General features: G+C 44.6%; 1 protein-coding gene across 1 annotated transcript in view; it reads left to right on the top strand.

The window, feature by feature from the left end:
* LOC120057447 (homeobox protein cut-like 1) overlaps positions 1 to 20,364 on the top strand; it is a 266,738-nt gene that overhangs the window by 219,008 nt on the left and 27,366 nt on the right. The window contains exons 18-21 of the mRNA XM_039006064.1: positions 1,191 to 1,583; positions 2,473 to 2,632; positions 15,802 to 16,113; positions 19,208 to 19,396. Coding sequence (XP_038861992.1) covers positions 1,191 to 1,583; positions 2,473 to 2,632; positions 15,802 to 16,113; positions 19,208 to 19,396 — 1,054 coding nt within the window. The remainder of the gene's footprint in view (positions 1 to 1,190; positions 1,584 to 2,472; positions 2,633 to 15,801; positions 16,114 to 19,207; positions 19,397 to 20,364) is intronic.

Here is a 20,364-nt window from a genome sequence, read left to right as displayed (position 1 = left end):
TGACATTCTCTCTAGTCATGGTTTTGAAATCTCACAGTATCAACTTTGCTGTAGCTTTCTTTTATGCCTGCTATGTTACTGCAGAGACGGTCGTCTGAGCCATTCGATTGGCCAGCGGTAAGCCTATAGTGCACTTGATTTGCTCTCTGGGCCAGCCTGTAAGGCAGAGTTTGTACCTTCAGACACACGAAATGGTTCAAAATGGCAACAGTTCGCCTAATCAGCACGCAGGGCAGCTGAACCGTGTGCACCTACCGCCAACAGCCCGAGACAAATTTATTTTAAAAAATAGGAACACAATGCTTTATACATTTTTTTAAATAAATGTTTGGTGATCGACTAGGAATGCCTTGGAGATCGACCTGTCGATCGCAATTGACCGGTTGGTGAACACTACTCTAGAAAGTTGAGTGAAGTTCAATCTCATGCTTCTCTCTGTGGGCTGATATTTCTGCACGCGCACGCAGCTTAGAGCGAACATTGGTCATATCACTATATCACACATTTCTAAACTCATGGCTAATACCCTCTGATGGAACATCTACAGTATGTGCTGTTTGTCTGTTGTTAGCTACTTCTCAAACTGCTGAGATTTGTTACTCACTATTGTAGTTTTTGTTGGTGGCCATCACTCAAATCAGCTTCTGTACACAGCCCTTGTGCAACTGTAATTTTAATGTATTTGGAAGGTGATATTGGAAGACCGTGTTGTAATAGACCACACCAAACAGAGGGCTATTGTCTTTGCTCATCTGTAACATGCAGCTGCTCCACTCAGGACGAAATGCTCCGTGTCCATGTGTGTGAGGTTTGTGTCGACACCGCAAACCGGTTTAGCAACGCGGCGGAGACAATCTGCTGGGTGTCTCCATCAGATATGGCAAACTATCAACTTTCAAAGGCAGAACACGGCCTAACCCAGCAACTTATGGGAGCTAAGTTTCTTTGCTCCACATACCCACTATGGATCCATCCAATGACAGTGGCTGTGTCCTAATCCTTTATAGGGGAAGAGGAACCACCTATGTATTCATAGCTGGCCAATAGCTTGACGTTAGCGTTAGTGGTTAGCGCCCTCCCTCCACAGTAACTATGCCGTTTGCAATTTGCCATTAGCCTTTAGTGGCAGGCCCCATCCCCACTCCCCCACCACCCCCACTGACTGTGCCTTTCTGTGTCTCCGCCAGAAGCCTCCCCGGCTGGCCAGCTCGTCCTCGGCGCTGGCCCCCTTCTCCTCCTCCGTCTCCATCTCCTCCCCGGACTGCTGGAAGGACTGGCCCCGGGCCGAGTCCCCATACTCCCAGGCCGGCTCCGAGCCCGGCGGAGGCACCAACACCCAGGGGCCCAGCCGCGCCGACACCCCCCAGAGCAGCCCCTCTCCCCTGCCCCTGTCCTTGAGCCTGGGTCCCCTGGGTTCCCTGTTGACCTCCGCAGCCAAACCAGTCAAGCCGGTGGTGGCGCCGCTCACGCCTGAGCAGTACGAGGTCTACATGTACCAGGAGGTGGACACGGCCGAGCTCACGCAGCAGGTCAAGGACAAGCTGGCCAAGAACGGCATCTGCCAGCGCATCTTTGGAGAGAAGGTGTGCAAGACACCCTACTCCCTACCATCCCATACCACCCTACGCCCTATCGTCCCATACCACCCTACGCCGTACCGTCCCATACCCGTGTCCTTATACTGCCTGATATACCCATCCTGCGCCAGTGTAGTGTCAACTCACATCCCCCCTGTAATACTGCTCCCCTTCCCTCTCTCCCTTCCAGTAATCTACGCTGAGTCACCCAACTGCCCTCCACCCTCGGTCAGCACAGTTCAAAACTGTGTGTACTATGCTAACTCAGCCCCTCCGTTGGAGTGTGTTTCCTAAATGAATCCATTCATACACATGTAAAAAGATTTGTGTGAAGCGGTCACTATTGACATCACACAATATATGTGGTCCTCTAAGCTTCAGTACAGTACAGAGGGCCCCCATCCTACACTGGCCAGCAGTTGTCACATCCATTTAGACACATCTAAGCCTTTCTCTCTTAGCAGTCAGCTAGTTAATGGCATAACACAGTGATGTAGCATTGGGCCACCAACCAGGATTCCACCAACAAAAACTGTTACACACCCTCTTTGGTAGAAACTAAAGCAGACGGTGTAATGATGTACTGTACAGATCTCAGGGGTTTGAAGGGAAAACTGCATGATCTCTGTGTATTTGCATGTGTGTTTGTACTTGTCTATGTCTTGTACTTGTCCATACTGTACAGTATGGACTATTGTTTTTGTTTGCTTACAGTAGCTAATATCAGGCTTCATGCTGGCATGCATTCTGTGCAGTGTAATTATACATTGGAATGTTATTTTACTGTGATTGTGAGCTCAGGTATATTTAATTATTTATTGGCTGACGTGTCTGTGTTCTGTGTGTGCATGTCTGTCTGTCTGTCTGTTTGTCAATGCGTGTGTACATGTTACAGGTGCTGGGCCTGTCTCAGGGTAGTGTTAGCGACATGCTGTCCAGGCCCAAGCCCTGGAGTAAGCTGACCCAGAAGGGCCGGGAGCCCTTTATCCGTATGCAGCTGTGGCTCAATGGAGAGCTGGGCCAGAACGTCCTGCCCTTACAGGGCCAGCCACAAGGTAAACACACACACCAGACGCACACACACACATACACATACACACACACACACACACTGATAGAAAGTACTGCACCTTCATTACCAGCCACAATGTACAAGTACACACACACAGAAACAAATACACACTATTGCTGAGCGAATAACCAAAATGTTTTTTAAACAACTAATTGACTGATGTTGGTTCAATTGTTTTAATTTCATTTCGTTAAGTTTTTTTCTGTGACCTCAATGCGCAGTTTCTATTGAGATAAATCAGATCAAGCCCTAACTGTGTGATGTAGTAGGGATTTGTAGTTTAACAGGCCAATATTCTACATAGTTTAGCGTGTACCTACTTTTTCGGTCTGTGTGGGGCAGACAGGGAGAGAAGAGACAGAAGAATGCATGATCAAGAGGGAAAGAGAGCAGTTGCTTCGAGATGGCTCTACCTAAAAATACATGATCTAAGTGATTGATAGTTGGTATTCAGCAGTCATAAAAGAATGCCTTATTTACATTGAAGAACTATTAAAATAGTGATTTTGTCAGACAGCATTGGCAGCAGCTCTATAGAGATGAGATGATGACTTGGAATGAAATAAAAGTAATAAAATAAAACAAATGTAATATACACAACAACTGAAATATTTGATTAAAGCAGTTCTTCTCAATTATTTTCTGTTACGCCCCCCCTAGGAAGAAGTAAACGCGCCCCCCAACTCTCCGCCGCGACTGTAAATAGTATCATTTGTCTAATAAATTGTTATAAGTACACCTCTGCATAACATTGTATCCTTATTAACATTAAAGAAAACAAAAAAAGAAAGAAATATAGATCAACTTACAACAAAGAATAACTTTATTAACATTGTTTTTTAGTCTGTAACAGAAAAGACTTAAAGTGCGTCAATTTGCCTGAAATGTTAAAAAAAATTCAACCCTTATTTAAACTGTAAACATTTTTTGACCATTTGATACTGAAAAATAAAATTAAATATAATCAATAAATAATAATAAATTCAAATTGATCAGCAACATTAACTCAGGAGCACAATATATGAAACACTTTGACCTATAAAACAAAAATGAATAAAACAATTTGTGCTGATTTTTTAAAAATCAAAATGAGGAAGTCAGGAAAATGGCTACAATGAGCACGTTTTACAGAGCACAGCTTTTCGAAGCGGGGTTTGAAGCATGATACTGCAACTCTCAGCTCCTGCTCAATGTTTAGCTGGGACCTGTACTTGGTCTTCAGTGCAGCAACAGCAGAGAAGCCAGTCTCACAAAGATAAGATGTTGCAAAAGGAAAAAGAATGTCCATGACCCTCTGCCCTAAGAGTGGATACTGCCTCTCTACACTCAGCCAGAATTCACTCAGTGTCTGTGATGTGAACCTCAGTCTCAATGTGGAGTCAGACGTCATATCAATGAACTGGTCCTCCTTTGCAGAGCTGAAACCAGTTGGAGCTGGTGCATTGAAAGGATCTCTCACCCAGTCATATTGGGAACTGTTTTCAGGGAAGTACTTTTTAAAGAATCCCATCAGTGATGAAATATGCTCCTTAATATATGGAATCACTGAGGTGGCATCATAGTCAGTAGTGTCAACAAATTCATGCAGGTTCTCGAATGAATCAGTATTTCCTTCATCAAGTCGCCTGCCCCACATTGCTAGCTTTCGAGTGAAAGAGCTGATCTTGTCTGTGACCTGAGGGAGGTGTTTATCTTTCCCTTGAAGCTGTAGATTTAGTTCATTTAGCTTTCCAAATATGTCACTCAGGTAGGCCAGTTTTGCCAGGAAGTTCTCATCACTAAATTTTTCTGCGAGGTCATACTTGTGCTCCTTCTCCGAAAACATTCTTATCTGCTCTCTGAGCTCAAAAACTCTGGACAAGACTTTTCCTCGTGACAGCCACCTTGCTTCACTGTGAAACAGCACAGCTTGATGTTCAGCTCCCATCTCCTCACAGATAGCAGAGAAGACTCTTGTTTTTAGTGGTCTGGTCTTTATAAAATTGACTACACCTACAATGTCAGTCATAACCTCACTTAATTCAGAGGAAAGGTGCCTTGATGCCAGTGCTTCTCTGTGTATAACACAGTGTGTCCACTCAGCATTAGGTGAGGCCTTCTTGATGAGTGCCCGAAGTCCTTTTCTCATCCCTGCCATGGTCTGTGCACCATCACTGCAAACACCAATGCAGTTCTCCCACTTTAGCCCATTCTCAGTCAGGAAGCAGTCCAGCATTTTGAATAGCTCTTCAGCTGTGGCTCTGTCTCTGACATATTTACAAAAAAGTAGATCCTCACACAGGGAGTTTGTCATGTCAAAACGTACATAAGCGATAAACAAACAGTCTTTGTTGCTGTCAGTTGCTTCATCGAACTGTAAGGCAAAACGTTTGTCTTTGAGTTTATCTACCAGCTGTTCTTCAAGATCGTTAGCAATGTCATTTATACGTCTGGCGACAGTGTCATTGGACAGAGGGATAGTTTTTATTTTTGCAGCACTTGCGTCATCCAGCATGACAGAGACCATGTCTAATGCTGCAGGCAGTATCAGCTCCTCTGCTATGGAGTGTTTTTTTGTTGTTGCACTGAGCAATTTGGTGGCCACCTTATATGATGCTAACAGTGCTCGCTGGTTTACTGAAGTAGCATTCACAAAGCGGGACGATTGTTGGCAATATTCGGCACGTTTTCGCTGAAAAAACTCAAGCGGCTTATCAGCGTGATTGATGTGTAATGTCTTTAAGTGACGCCTTAATTTATTTGGCTTCATGCTGTCCGCTGCCAACATTTTTAGACACAGTAAACATACCGGTCTTTCCTCGTCTCCCACCGTAGTCACAGTGAAGTCAAGCGCTACATACGCGTCGTCATATTTCCTCGTCTTAGCTTTCGGGAGACTTACGTTTGTCTCATTATCTCCATCTGTCTCCGCCTTTCTTGTCATCCCTGTTAAATATTTTTCCATGGTGTCTCTTAAGGGTTTGTTATCTGCACTTCATATCTCCTGCTCTGTGCTGTGTGCTCTTGTTCGGTGCAAAACAAACCTACTCCCTGCGGCAAAAAAAGCATGTTCCCCGGGGTCACACTGGGGGGGCGCGCCCCACTATTTGAGAAGGACTGGATTAAAGTAATGTGAATAAATGATAGTTGATAAGCAGTAACGGGCAGTCACTACCATCATGGGACTTTTATTAATTGTTTTCTTCTGTGTTACAGCATTCAACCCGCATAGTGTATTAATGTATTCATTTTTATATCAAAATCGAGAACCATGTTTATTTTTTAATGATCTAACTGAAACGACCTCAAAAATCACTAAACGCTCAGCACTTACACACACACCCACAAACACAAACAGAACATGCTGCTTACAGGGCCAACCAGGTATCTAGTAACGGAGGACTGGATACTATAGCCTCACACACACAATATCGCTGATCAAATCCTTCTCAGAAAGGAATAGATGTTTTGACCACAAAGGAACATAGACTGTGCATTGTCGTTTTCATTGACAGTGAGCATATGCTTCCATGCATGTGTGTGTCTGCGTTCATGCGCTCGTACATACATACTTACTTATAAGCCCTTAACAACAAATTTTAAGAAAATATTTACTAAATAAACTAAAGTTTAAAAAAATAAAATAATAATAATGTTAGAACATTGGGGTCCTGATAAGGTAGGACAACAAGTACACACAAGCACACACATATACTGTGACCACACACATAGTATACCAGATCTTCTCTGAACACTGTTGCCTTTCTAACTCTTAATCTGTCCTTGTTCCCAGTCTCAATTGCTACGCAAACAACTGTCCCGGGAGCAGTTATCTGATTTATTCCACAATGGTTAAAGGTGCTACACATATGATTTTTTTCAATTTCCATAATATATCTGCAGTAATAGTGGAATGATAGTGTTTCACAATATAGCTTACCCGCCAGTGTTGTGATTGGCTGTGATATTCGACTATTGATTTCTACCACCGGAGCGGCATCTGTAGTCAAAATGGGAAAGCTTTGACTTTGTGGCTGTGTTATCTAGTGGAAATCAGAAATTCTAGGTGTAGCACCTTTTAAGGTTTGGACTGGGTCAGTAATAGCTGATCCCAAGGCTATTTTTCAGGAAAGATGCCTCTTACTCACTCTCTCAAACAAGCCTAAAACACAACATATTTTTAAAACGCAATAAATAATTTCAGGTAGATTCAATCTCATTTGATACAATATTGAAAGGGCTAGTTTATTTATTTTTTATTTCACCTTTATTTAACTAGGCAAGTCAGTTAAGAACAACTTCTTATTTTCAATGACGGCCTAGGAACAGTGGGTTAACTGCCTTGTTCAGGGGCAGAACAACAGATTTGTGCTTAGCACAAGTGCTTAGCAACACCATTGAAATCAAAGGCCCGTGGCCTCCACTCATTTCTCATTAGCCAAAGCATGATAAGGTACACGCCAGGGTAAGGGGGTTTATGGTTAACACCTCCACGTCGTCCCGCCATCTACTCTATCTGAGCGTGTGCATCCCGACTGGTCGGAGCCGAAGCTACTGCAGGGATGCTAATTATGGATAGCTAATTAAAGACCAGGTGCTAGGGAGGTGATGACTGCAGAAAGACATCCAGGAAGACCCAAGGACATTGTTGATGCCTGCCACCGTGTTGATGTTGTCGTGAATTAAGATACAGGCTAATCAAATTTGGGGCCTCATTTGTGCCTGGCCCGAGGTAGATCAATTAAAATGGCAGGGTTTTTGAAGAAGATAATGATTTTTTTTTCATGCAAATACATTTTGGTTCTAAGTGGCCTTAGAACTGGGTTAGGAGACAATTAAGCAAATGTGTTGTAATTGTTGGTTAAGATGGGAAACTTTGATATTTTTGCTGATGAAACATTCAGGATTCAGTGTAGTGGGCAAAGTTCCCCTCATGAAGGATGTTGTATTTGAAGATTTCACTATAATTTGTGTCAAACCCTTTCCTTCATTCAAAATGTCTGCATTTGAAAACCCTTCCTATTCAATATCCAAGCCTCTGTTGAACATTTTCTCGACTGTTGCTGTTTTGTCTGGCCGGTTACCTCAGGCAATCTTCCAGACAACTAGTAGAGACAGTGAGACTACTATCCCAGAATGCTGCAGTGCCCATTGTGTCAGGGTGGATCTGGAGTCGTCATGGCAGCTTTCTGCTGAGCCACACAGCGACCCACTCCACATGACGGAGAGCAGACGCAACACGGACATGTCACGAGCTTAGCAAGCCTTGTGTTTGTATTGTGTGTGTGTGTCTGGTCACGTTCTGTGGAAACACACATCATAGTCACATTGACAATCGACGGCAAGTGGTCTTTACGCTCGTCGGACTAAACCTGACTTAATTTGCACCCATCTTAAAAAAAGATGCAATACTCAGCACCACCAATATACAGAAACCATACCTCACACTGATACATCTATAGATGCACAACATGGATGGATGTTACTCATAAATCTACTATGCACCACTAGCATGTACGCACTTTATACATGCTGAATCTGGTAAAGGTTGATCTTTTATAGAGCTGGTCCTCGGCAGTGCTAGCTAACCTGGTGCCAGCTCATTTGCTGTGATGATGAAGTGGCACCAGAGGATAGTCAGCCTCGCCTCTTAATGAGCATCTAATGTGAGGGAGCGCCATGCCCTGTTTACAGAGCTGTCACACCTTATAGACGAGAGCAGGATCCTCGATAACACACACAGGCCAGGGGGGGCAGTGGGAAATAAGGTGGGGGGGTTGTGGCGCTCTCTCCCGGGGGCCTCCCGGAGCTGTTGTAATCAATTACAGCGTCAGAACACTGATGTATGATAATTACTATGAGAAAGCCCCCCTCCCCTCCCTCATCTACACTCTCCTCCTCCCAGACAGCCTCCTCCCTCTCGCAGACACACTCATACACATTCATACACTCGTGCACACACACCTACACATACACAGCCCCTCTGCTTTGCTGGGCTACATCACCCCCCACCTCTTACACATATACACACACACACACACACACACACACACTCCTTTGGATAATTAATATGCAAATAATCAGCCGATGGTATGCTAAATAGGAGCAGGGCCTGGTTGGGGAGCAGAGCCATGATGAATTACATTTACTGTCTGTCTTACATTAAGTACCCTTTCTCCATCATTTTCACTGTAAATTAGCCACGGCAATATATAGATTACAGAGATGACTTTCGAACCGAAGAGGGAGATTGGGAACACAGGGAGAGTGAGAGAGAAAGAGGATCGAAAATGAATGGCTTTTAAAATGGGCCGTAGCTTAGAAAGAAATGTAAACGTCAGCTTGGGCTGGCCAGAGAATTTAAAAGTACATTATGTTCTTGGGATGGGGTTTAATGGGACACTTGTTAGATATGGAGCAGGGCAGGCAGACTTTCCTGAAACATGTGCACACACACACATATACACTGATGTGATTCTGTCATACACACACGCTCACCAACAGATACACACACAATCAAAAACACTTACATCATTCACATTCTTACTCACACTTGCACATGAACACGCATATTTGTCTATATTGTCACATATATAAACACACTTTGTCTATATCTTTCTATCTCACACACAAATACACACGCACACTTTTAGGCAGTCACGGCAGCAGGGGCCAAAGTGTGTTTAAAAAGGTCCATTTGGTGGATTATATGAATAGCCGGTGTAATGGACCAGGCTTTAGAAGCTCACATGACATTGTCCCAATCTGTGTTTCTGTGCCCTGGCTGAGGGGAGACCACACGGCCCTGTGAAATAGGACAGCCCAGATGGACGGAAGAAAAAGAGATGGAAAGAGAGACCGCTTCAGCCATTGTTTGTTTACGTCGTCCAAAAGTCTTCTCAGGAATGCAAATGGAATGGACTGAAAATAATGTAAAATCCCCCTCTAAAAGCTGTGAAAAGTGATCAAAAGCTTTCAAAACCAACACAAGGCCACATTGTGTTAATTTGTACCTCATTGTAGGAGACATGTTAATGTGTGTCACTGTATGCTCTTCACCCAGCACAGTATAACATCCTCACTGCCCCTCATTAGAACACACCACAGTTAGCCCAGCTATAAGTAACGCTCCCCAGGGATGTCTGTGGAAGCTACATACAGAGTACACACCCTCCATGTGCCTCTCAGAATGTGCGTGTGCATGTGTGTGTGAGGTAAAGAGTGTTCCCTGCCCCCTCTGTCTCAGCTCATCCTTTCCCCTCAGTGCTAACATGCCCTCTCCGTCAGGAACACGGATACAATGGGATGGGAAACATGGAGTATACCGATGCCAGCTTTAACACACACATTAACCAAGGGCCATATGACTAAAATGCTGCATGTTCAGCATCAAGGCTTTCTTCCCAAATGCTTCGTCTGTATATCAGAATGTTAAGTGTTGACTTTTTAGTTTTGGGTGAAATTGAGTTCCACATTTGCATAGGCAAATGTATATATATATCTAGTGTAGACATACATTGGTATTTAAATTGGTGCCGCTGTATTTTTGGAACAAAAAGCCTTTGGTTGCAGTTGAACTGGGCCAGTTTTGGAGTAGTATTTATCTAAAAGCCAGTGAAAGCTGTTTTAGGCCCTTTTAGCGTCACCACTGTCAGAGTTAAAAGCAGCAAGCAGCTGTACATCCAGATGCAGCGCACTCTCTGTCTCTCTCTGTCCTCTGGCGTCAAGCAAAACAGAGTGCCCTGCAAGGAAAACAGAGAACTTTGCCTCCTCCCTCTTTCATCTCCTCTCTCCCTCCCTCATTTTCTCCTTCCTTTCCTCAGTGCAATGTCCCTCTGGGCCGGTGACATGGCTGGGCTGTGGGTTGCTGGAACCATGTCACAGGACAACCTCTCATGTGGAGAACCCCACCCTTCCTTCGTCTCCAACTCCCCCCTCCCTCCCCTGCCCCCCTCGCGCCATGCCGCCAGTTAAAATGTCACCAGTCGGGTGAGCGAGCCGGGCAGGAGATGCAAGCTGACTGCCTCCCCCCTGCACACACACACACACTCCCCCTCAGCTGTTTCCCCCAGCATGGCAGGGAGGTGATCACTAGTGACGGCTCCCCTCGGCTGCTCACTTTAGGGCCGCAGCCAGCCACACACACACACACACACACACACACACACACACACACACACAGAAAAAGACAGCTCATGCACAAAGCCTCAAACACACACACACACACACATGCACATGCACACACCCTACCACACAGGGTTGGCAGAGAGAGGGAAAGAGGGATAGTGGAGGGAGAGAGAGAGCGGGAGCTTCATCTGGAGCCTCTGACTCTTTCATGTCATAGGGACTCATCAAAACAAGTGACTAGTTTTTCCAGACTTCAGAAATCATTTTATCAAAAAACTGAAGACACTGTCTGTAGTTATACAGTGTTGAGAATGGACAGGGTAGTTTTGTGTTGGGTATTTACTCTTTTGGTCATATTAGATTTGGTTTTTAAGAGCTGCATGTCAGTTGCAGTTTGGCCATTACTTTTCTGTCAAGGTTGTAGGTATGAGTATTCCAACACTGATCAACACACAAACACCAATCACTCTCCCCTGTCCCACACCTGTCCTTCACACAGACCTACAAACATACACACACCATTCCACCTCCAATATCCCATCTGTCCTTTACACACACACACACCATGTCATGTCCCGCAACTGTCCCTCACACATAACCTCCTCTGTTCCATCCTTGTACACCACACACACTCTCTCCCCTTCCTGATTCAGAGGGGTTGGGTTAAATACGGAAGACTCATTTCAGTTGAATGCGTTCAGTTGTACAACTGACTAGCTATCCCCCTTTCCTTTTCCCTTCCCTCAAACACATACACCCTCCCATGGCCAGATCCATAGTGATGGGGAGACCTTGGACTCCATCAGCCCCCCTTCTTTCCATGCTGGCCTTCCTCCTGGCCTCGGCTGGGGAAGACTGATGAGTTGACCCTCCTCTGCTGGCAGCCAGGCACCATGGAACCCCCTCTCAGTGTAGGACTACATCTCTACTTCTACTCCACCCACTCCACAGAGCAGGACAGGAGAAAGTCCAACCACCACATACACAGATACACATGGAACAAAAATATAAACGCAACATGTAAAGTGTTGATCGAATGTTGCATGAGCTGTAATAAAATATCCCAGAAATGTTCCATATGCACAAAAGCTTATGTCTCTTACATTTTGTGCACAAATGTATTTACATCCCTGTTAGTGAGCATTTCTCCTTTGCCAAGATAATCCATCCACCTGACAGGTGCGGCATATCAAGAAGCTGATTAAACATTATGATCATTACACAGGTGCACCTTATGCTGGGGACAATCAAAGGTCACTCTAAAATGTGTAGTTTTGTCATGTATAAGTGTATATTTGGCCTTGAATTTTAGGTTATTGTCTTGCTGAAAGGTAAATTTATCTCCCGTATCTGTTGGAAAGCAATTTTTCCCCTAGGACTTTGCCTGTGCTTATCGCTTTCGTTTCTTTTTATTCTAAAAAAAAACGTTTTGTCCTTGCTGATGACAATTATACCCATAACATCATGCAGCCACCACCATGTTTGAAAATATGAAGAGTGGTACTTAGTGTTGTGTTGGATTTGCCCCAAACTTAACACTTTGTATTCAGGACATAAGTACATTTCTTTGCCAGATTTTTTGCAGTTTTACTTTAGTGCCTTATTCCTTCTTTTCACTCTGTCATTTTGTTTTTTTATGTGAAAAACTCTCCAATCCTTAACGATTACAAGCATACCCATAACATGATGCTGCTTGAAAATATGGAGAGTGGTACTCAGTAATGTGTTGTATTGGATTTGCCCCAAACAAAACACATTTTTTGCAGTATTACTTTACAACAAGGATGCATGTTTTGGAATATTTTTTATTATGTACAGGATTCCTTGGTTTCACTCTGTCAATTAGGTTAGTATTGTGGAGTAACTGCAATGTTGTTGATCCATCCTCAGTTTTCTCCTGTCACAGCCATTAAACTCTATAACTGTATTTAAATCACCATTGGCCTCATGGTGAAATCCCTGAGCGGTTTCCGTCAACTGAGTTAGAAAGGACAACTGTATCTTTGTAGTGACTGGGTGTATTCATACACCATCCAAAGTGTAATTAATAACTTCACCATGCTCAAAGGGATATTCAAAAATCCGTTTTTATTTTTTACCCATTTACCAATAGTTGCCCTTCTTTGCAAGGCATTGTTAAACCTCCCTGGTCTTTGTGGTTGAATCTGTGTTTGAAATTCACTGCTCGACTGAGGTAGTCATTCAAAAATAATGTTAAGCACTATTATTGCACACAGAGTGAGTCCTTGCAACTTATGTGACTTTTTAAGCAACATTTTACTACTGAACATATTTAGGCTTGCCGTAATTTTCAGCCCATGGAAAACACTCAGTATAAATAACAAGCAACATTCACTTCATTTTTCCCTTTCAGCAAAATCCTAGAAACCAAGAAATCAATACTTATTGACTCAAGACATTTCAGATTTTTATTTTCTATTAATTTGTAAAAAGTTCTAAAAACATAATTACATTTTGACATTATTGGGTATTGTGTGCAGGCCAGTGACACAAAATCTAATTTTAAATTCTGATCTTAACACAACAAAATATGGAAAAGGGGTGTGAATACTTTCTGAAGGCACTGTAGCTATGCACACACACACAGTGCATTCGTAAAATATTCAGACCCCTTGACTTTTTCCACATTTTGTTACGTTACAGCCTTATTCTAAATTTGATTAAATTGTTTTTTTCCCCTTCTCATCAATCTACACACAATAACCCATAACGACAAAGCAAAAATTGTTCATTTGCAAATGTATTAAAAATAAAAAACTGAAATATGAAATTAACATAAATATTCAGACCCTTGACTCAGTACTTTGTTGAAGCACCTTTGGCAGGGATTACAGCCTTGTCTTCTTGGGTATGACGCTACAAGCTTGGCACACCTGTATTTGGGGAGTTTCTCCCATTCTTCTCTGCAGAACCTCTCAAGCTATGTTAGGTTGTACGGGGAGTGTCGCTGCACAGCTATTTTCAGGTCTCCCCAGAGATATTCGATCAGGTTCAAGTCTGGGCTCTGGCTTTGGCATTCAGAGCCTTGCACCGAAGCCACTCCTGCGTTGTCTTGGCTGTGTGCTTAGTGTCGTTGTCCTGTTGGAAGTTGAACCTTCGCCCCAGTCTGAGGTCCTGAGCACTCTGGAGAATGTTTTCATCAAGGATCTCTCTGTACTTTGCTCCGTTGATCATTTAATCAATCCTGACTAGTCTCCCAGTCCCTGCCGCTGAAAAACATCCCCACAGTATGACATGCTTCAGCATAGGGATGGTGCCAGGTTTCCTCCAGACGTGACGCTTGGCATTCAGGCCAAAGATTTCAATCTTGCTTTCATCAGACCAGAGAATCTTGTTTCTCATGGTCTGAGAGTCCTTTAGGTGCATTTTGGCAAGCTCCAAGCGGGCTGTCATGTGCCTTTTACTGAGGAGTGGCTTCCTTCTGGCCACTCTACCATAATATCCTGATTGGTGGAACGCTGCAGAGATGGTTATCCTTCTGGAAGGTTCTCCCATCTCCACAGATGAACTCTGGAGCTCTGTCAGAGGGCCCATCGGGTTCTTGGTCACCTCCCTGACCAAGGCCCTTCTCCCACGATTGCTCAGTATGGCCGGGTGGGAAGCTCTAGGAAGAGTCTTGGTGGGTCCAAATTTCTTCCATTTAAGAATGATGGAGGCCACTGTGTTCTTGGGATTTTTCAATGCTACCGACATTTTTGGTACCCATCCCCAGATCTGTACCTCAAACCAATCCTGTCTCGGGGCTCTACGGACAATTCCTTCAACTTCATGGCTTGGTTTTTGCTCTCACATGCGCTTTCAACTGTGGGGCCTTATATAGACAGGTGTGTGCCTTTCCAAATCATGTCCAATCAATTGAATTTACCACAGGTGGACTCCAATCAAGTTGTAGAAACATCACAAGGATGATCAATGGAAACAGGGTGCACCTGAGCTCAATTTCGAGTCTCATAGCAAAGGGTCTGAATACTTATGTAAATAATGTTTTTTTCGAAAAAACCTTTTCACTTTGTCATTATGGGCTATTGTGTGTAGATTGAGGAATGTATTTTATTTAATCAATTTTAGAATAAGGCTGTAACGTAACAAAATGTGGAAAAAGTCAAGGGGTTTGAATACTTTCGGAATGCACTGTAGATATAGTTACACGCAGGGGTACACAACATCCTTCCTTTTGGTAGTCACTGGCCTAGAAGTGCCAAGACCAGCGTGTTGGACATCATCAACTTGGCAGTGCTCTGAAATGTGACAAAGAAGTCAATTTTAATGTGCAAGTCAGAAGTTTTGTGTTCAAGTTAATTTACTCTTAAAGCGTACTGCTTGAACAGAATCATAAAACACATACAGCCAGCATACTCGCACTCTCTCACACACACACACACACACTTATCTGATCTACTGACAGGCGCTTTCCCGTCAATGCAACTCAACGTGCACCTTTCTTACAGATGCGCAGAGAGGAAGAAAATACACGTGTAGTGATTTTCTACTCCTCCGCTCTGCATTCTCTCCCTCTCTGCTCATCTCTGACAGACTGCTGTCTCAGGAGGATACTTTTTTGGCCGTGCAATGGGCCATCACACAGCCATTGGGTAGAGGGTGGGAGGGGGTGCTGGTGGAGATGACAGAATCACAGTGACACTTTAGCGCCAATCATTCTCTCTGTGTGTGCATGCTGGAATGACTGCCTGTTTGATGGAGCATTGGAGCGGAGTACCTGTAGCCCATATAGTTAGCTAGAGACTAGCTGATATAGACAGACAGTGTGGGGGCTAACGCAGTATGGGGGCTAGAGTTGGTGGAAACGCAGTAACAGGGCTCTTGTGAAAGGGTTACTTGTAATCAGAGAATAAACTTAAGTCCAAATTCAATCAATTAAAAGGAAATCTGCACAGCTTGACATGTTTTGATCATGTGGCTTTCCTACAGTGGTTGTGTTGCCATCTCACTTTTAACCATGTCTGTGCAGTGGCTGGTCCATCACATGTCTTTGTCTCTGACCCTTGGTTCTCTCTCTCTCCCCTGTTTCCACAGAGAACACCCCAAAGACCTCAGCCAGCTGCAGCCCAGCACCGGAGTCACCCCTCAGCTCAGCCGAGGAGTCAGTGAAGAGCTTGGGGGAGCAGGTGGGAGGAGAGGGATGTGGGGGTGGAGGAGGGTTGTCCCAGTTCCCCCCCAGAGAGCCCAGCGAGCCCTCTGAGTCCCAGCCCGGCACACCGCTGCCCGTCCCCGGTCACTCAGGTCTCAGCATCCAGGAGATGGTGGCCATGTCCCCGGAGCTGGACACCTACGTCATCACCAAGAAGGTCAAGGAGGTGCTGACTGATAACAACCTCGGTGAGTTGGAGTGGTGGAATATGCCACTCTTTCTTTCAGCAGTCTCTTCTACAACTCAACTTTTTGCTTTGACCAGCACAATGAAGACACAAACCCAAATCAATGTATCCCTTATTCTCCCTGAAGTGTACAACAACAGCTACAACAAACCTCATCCGCTACTAATGAGTACTGTAGCACCTGGGTGATGCCATGAGCCATTTTGTCACCAGTGACCACACACTGGCAGTAGAGGGGTGAGGAGGAATTGCACATTGGTCCAAAGCTACAATCAGTGTCCACCAAGCAGCACAATCTCGCAACAAGCATTCTTTCCTCACTGATAATAATTTGTTCCAATTATTTCTAAAAAGCCCTGGCTGAGAGTTGCAACACTTCAAACGATTAATGTTGCGCCGGGTTCGGAGCGTGTCATCATTGTACACATTAGCTCCGCTCCAGAACGGGGATATGCTCTTTACCCCACCAGCGTCACACAGTGCTGCCAAGGCAGAAAGATTTAGCCAGTTTCCATGTTCCACAAGCTGGCAAGCTTGCTCATTAGCCATCCCCTCAGCTAAAATTAACCATCCCAGCTATCAACTCACACAACAAAGGAACAGAGAGCATAGTTTACACACTGTCCTGGGAAGACCCAAAGCTGGAGCTAGCTACTATCACAGCCAGTGTAGCGGCACAATTGGGATGTGGCCCAGCTTTAAGCCTAAGTGTTTCCTGGTTAGCCTCTGAGCCAGTTGGATTTAATGAGTCACTTATCTATTGATTATGGTTAAAGGTAAAATCTTTAGTTGCTACATATACATTTTTTTACTCCAATGTTTGTAAACAATGTAAATGCATACAAACCCTGTATAGCCTTGAAACATGGTTCAAACTATACTTTTGATATATGGGATGGCCAGTCCTTGCTTCCATACCTCTGACTAGGAATTTGAGAATGGTTACATTTTCTTTCATTGCCTTTTTACCAAAACAGAGGCAGGCTTTGTTATTGTTTCAACTAAGGAGTCTAGCTTTAATAGTTACAGTTTGGTTGATACATTACCAGAGAAACAGGCTCAAGCAGCATAGTGGAGACTTATCCAGTCCTTTCACCTATGGCTGGCCTTAATTCCTTAGGAAAGGAGATGAATAACACAAGCAATTTTAGAGTATTGGGACAAAGCCTGGTTGTCATAGGACTGCTCTCTGCATCACGCTCTGACTGCTCAATTAGCCCCACAGAGAAGTGTCTCCCTCCCTCCCATCCTTCCATCACTGTTCCCTAGACCTGGCCGCAGCTCACTCCCCCCCTCTACTGTGAGGTGGCCAGGACCAGTGATGGATGGTGTCGTTTAGCAGCTCCCTTCAGCCAAACTCACAGAGATCGGGCCAAATCACTTCCATATCTGTCAGTTACAGTATCCTTACTGTAGCACTGCACCCTCTTGGCTAGGTTGTTATAAAATACAATGTGTTTTCACTAGCTCTCCTGGATAACTAAAGGTAATACAAATAGTAATATGTTTTGCCTACTAGCCTAGTCTCTCTTCTACCTGATATAGTCCAGGCATATTGGGACAATATTAGGCAAACTGCACTGAGATTGGATGCTCACCAAAACAACTAGCCACTATCCTTAATATCGGTAAGGCAACGAAAAATGAAGATAGATTCACACTGACACAGATGACGCACACAGCCAAATCAGATTTCTTACAGGACTCAATCAATGTTATTTTGTTTCACACACAGTTTAGGAAATATGGGCACAAAGGATGCCTCTCAATGAACATGTTTACCCCTGCTGATTGCACCTACATCGAATCATTTTCAATGGGACATTCTATTATGTGGTGGTCCACAATATGTATTTTCTAAGGTGCTGTGATTTATGCCAATGGAATTGTGTGATATGATTTAGACCCTCATGGTTTAGAATAGATGAACAAGTTCACCCTTGTACTTTACTTTAATACATAGACTGAGATCCACAGGGCTGCTGTGTGCGTCACGGAATCCAATTGAATGCGATAAGAATGCAGTTGGAGCTGTGTGCGTATCTGTAACATTTCCATGTGTAATATAAGTGAGAGAGAATGTGTGTGTTCAGCGCACAAACAAAGCCCTGTCGGAGTCAGTGAGAGGAGGAAACTGTAAAGCAGCCCTTCCATCTCACACCCAAGAGATACTCTCAGCGGGACTGGCGTCACCTGTTCTGTCTCCCAGCCTCCCAGGCCCATGCTGTCTACTCATCCACTTCTCTTTAGAGGAACTGCTCCCCAAATCCCAGCGCCTTTCAGTAGCGCTTCACATCTCAGCCTCTCTCTCTCTCTCCGCTACGCTGTCTGCGTTTGTTCAGTCGCCCGACGTTCAGCTCACCTGCATAAAAAACAGTGTGAGAAGCACAGGGTAGAGCAACACAACCCCCCTCCTTGCTGCCAAAGGCATGTTTGAGGGGTCCCCTGGGATATAGTGGTGGGAAATAGAGCTCCGCAGCGCTCTGCGGGAGAGTTCGCCAGCTTTGAAGCCTTTCAAGAACCTGGGATTCTGCTGTGGTGAATGTTTATGCTGCGAACAGAGAGGGAGACCTTGGTGCTTGTTTTTTATTTATTTATGTGAATCCAGACCTTTTTTTATACCTTTAGAACAACTCAGGCGCTCAAACGCCAGTCAAAGACTATTTAAACTGTTTCTTCTCTGAGTGAAGTCAGCCACAGTTGCAGCAGACAAAATGCTGCCAACTTCTGATGGCAAGTTTTCAATGCCGCCCTCCCCCATACCTCGGAAACTTAAAGAATGTGTAACGTTGATGCGTGTTCATGCAAGGAATTCAAGTTTATTCCAACAGCAAGCAAAGTGAAAAAAAGGCTTTTAAATGTTGACAGTAGCTCATGCCCTAATTCTAATCCTTTTGAAATAGATTTTCAGGTACTGTTTAAGTTTAACACTTTTTTTTCTTCTGAATATTGCTCTATCCATGTAACCTTGTAACCTTGATTCATATTAACCTACAACATGTCAATCGTACAATGTATTCCTGATTCTACTGGCCTTCTAGTGACTACCTTCTCTATCCCTCTCTGTGTGGATATAACCCCTCCTCTCTCCCCAGGTCAGCGTCTGTTTGGGGAGACCATCTTGGGTCTGACCCAGGGCTCGGTGTCTGACCTGCTGGCGAGGCCCAAGCCCTGGCACAAGCTCAGTCTGAAGGGACGTGAGCCCTTCGTCCGCATGCAGCTCTGGCTTCAGGATCCACGCAACGTGGAGAAACTCATGGACATGAAACGCATGGAGAAGAAAGGTAATCCTTCTTTCCTCTCCATCCCTCTTTCCTCCCCTCTCTATTTTTAGTGTTCTTCTTTACCTCCCTCCCTACCTTAACTCTGTAACCAGTTCTAAATCGCCCCCTAGCCTAGCCCTTACAAATCTCAAATGGTTAAAGCCAAAGGACAGCATTTGCCCCGCCCGCCTTGTGCCCTGACAGGTTAGGCAGAATTTGTGCCTCGTTGTACTTGGATAGGATTTGGAGTTGGGCATTAGTGTGTCCTATGTCCTGTCCTTGTAACTTAGACAGAGACTAGGATAGAAAGAACAGTCTTTGTACACTGATCTAGCTACTGGATAGCTACCTCCATAGGCCATATTTTTACCCACCAACATCAGTCGTCGTCGTCGTCCCCCCAGGATCGTGCCATGTCCTCAAGGCCACCATGCAACCCTCGTAAACGGAAGTAAAGAATACTGTAAAAGGAGATGGAGCAAGAGAGCAATCTAGCCAACAAGAGAGAGGAAGAGGAATAGTGATTGCTCTTTTTCCTCCTCTAATAGCCCAGATGTGTCCCTGGGCTGCCGAGTCAAACAGCCCATGCCCAGAGCTCCTGGTTAAAAAGAAAAGGGGGAGGAGACGTGTGTGTGTGTTTGTGTGTCGGAAGGGCGGGGGGTGGGGGGGTATGTGTTTCTCAATGCTGTCGAGATCGATCTGGGTGTGAGACGTCAACGCTCTCATCAGACATGACAGGCCCCAATCTCTCCGGGGTACACTTATTCAAAGTCCAATGCACTCATCAGAGCCCTCTTTTCTGCCCTTCCACCCACTTCCCACACTCTGTAAGCTAAGTGAACATTCTTGGAGTGATTAGGCCTATTTAACACTTCTCCCGGGGTATCATCATTACTGGTCCTTCTTTGGGGCTGGGGCTGGGGCTGACGCTAGGCTACTTATGAGTCAATGCCCAGCCTGCAGGGGTATGTGTGGGTTAGCATAGCATG

This window comes from Salvelinus namaycush, chromosome 12 (assembly GCF_016432855.1).
Source record: "Salvelinus namaycush isolate Seneca chromosome 12, SaNama_1.0, whole genome shotgun sequence".
In the NCBI taxonomy this organism is placed as follows: domain Eukaryota; kingdom Metazoa; phylum Chordata; class Actinopteri; order Salmoniformes; family Salmonidae; genus Salvelinus; species Salvelinus namaycush.
Note: the sequence above shows the minus strand (reverse complement) of the source record. Positions and strands in the feature narration are given on the sequence as shown.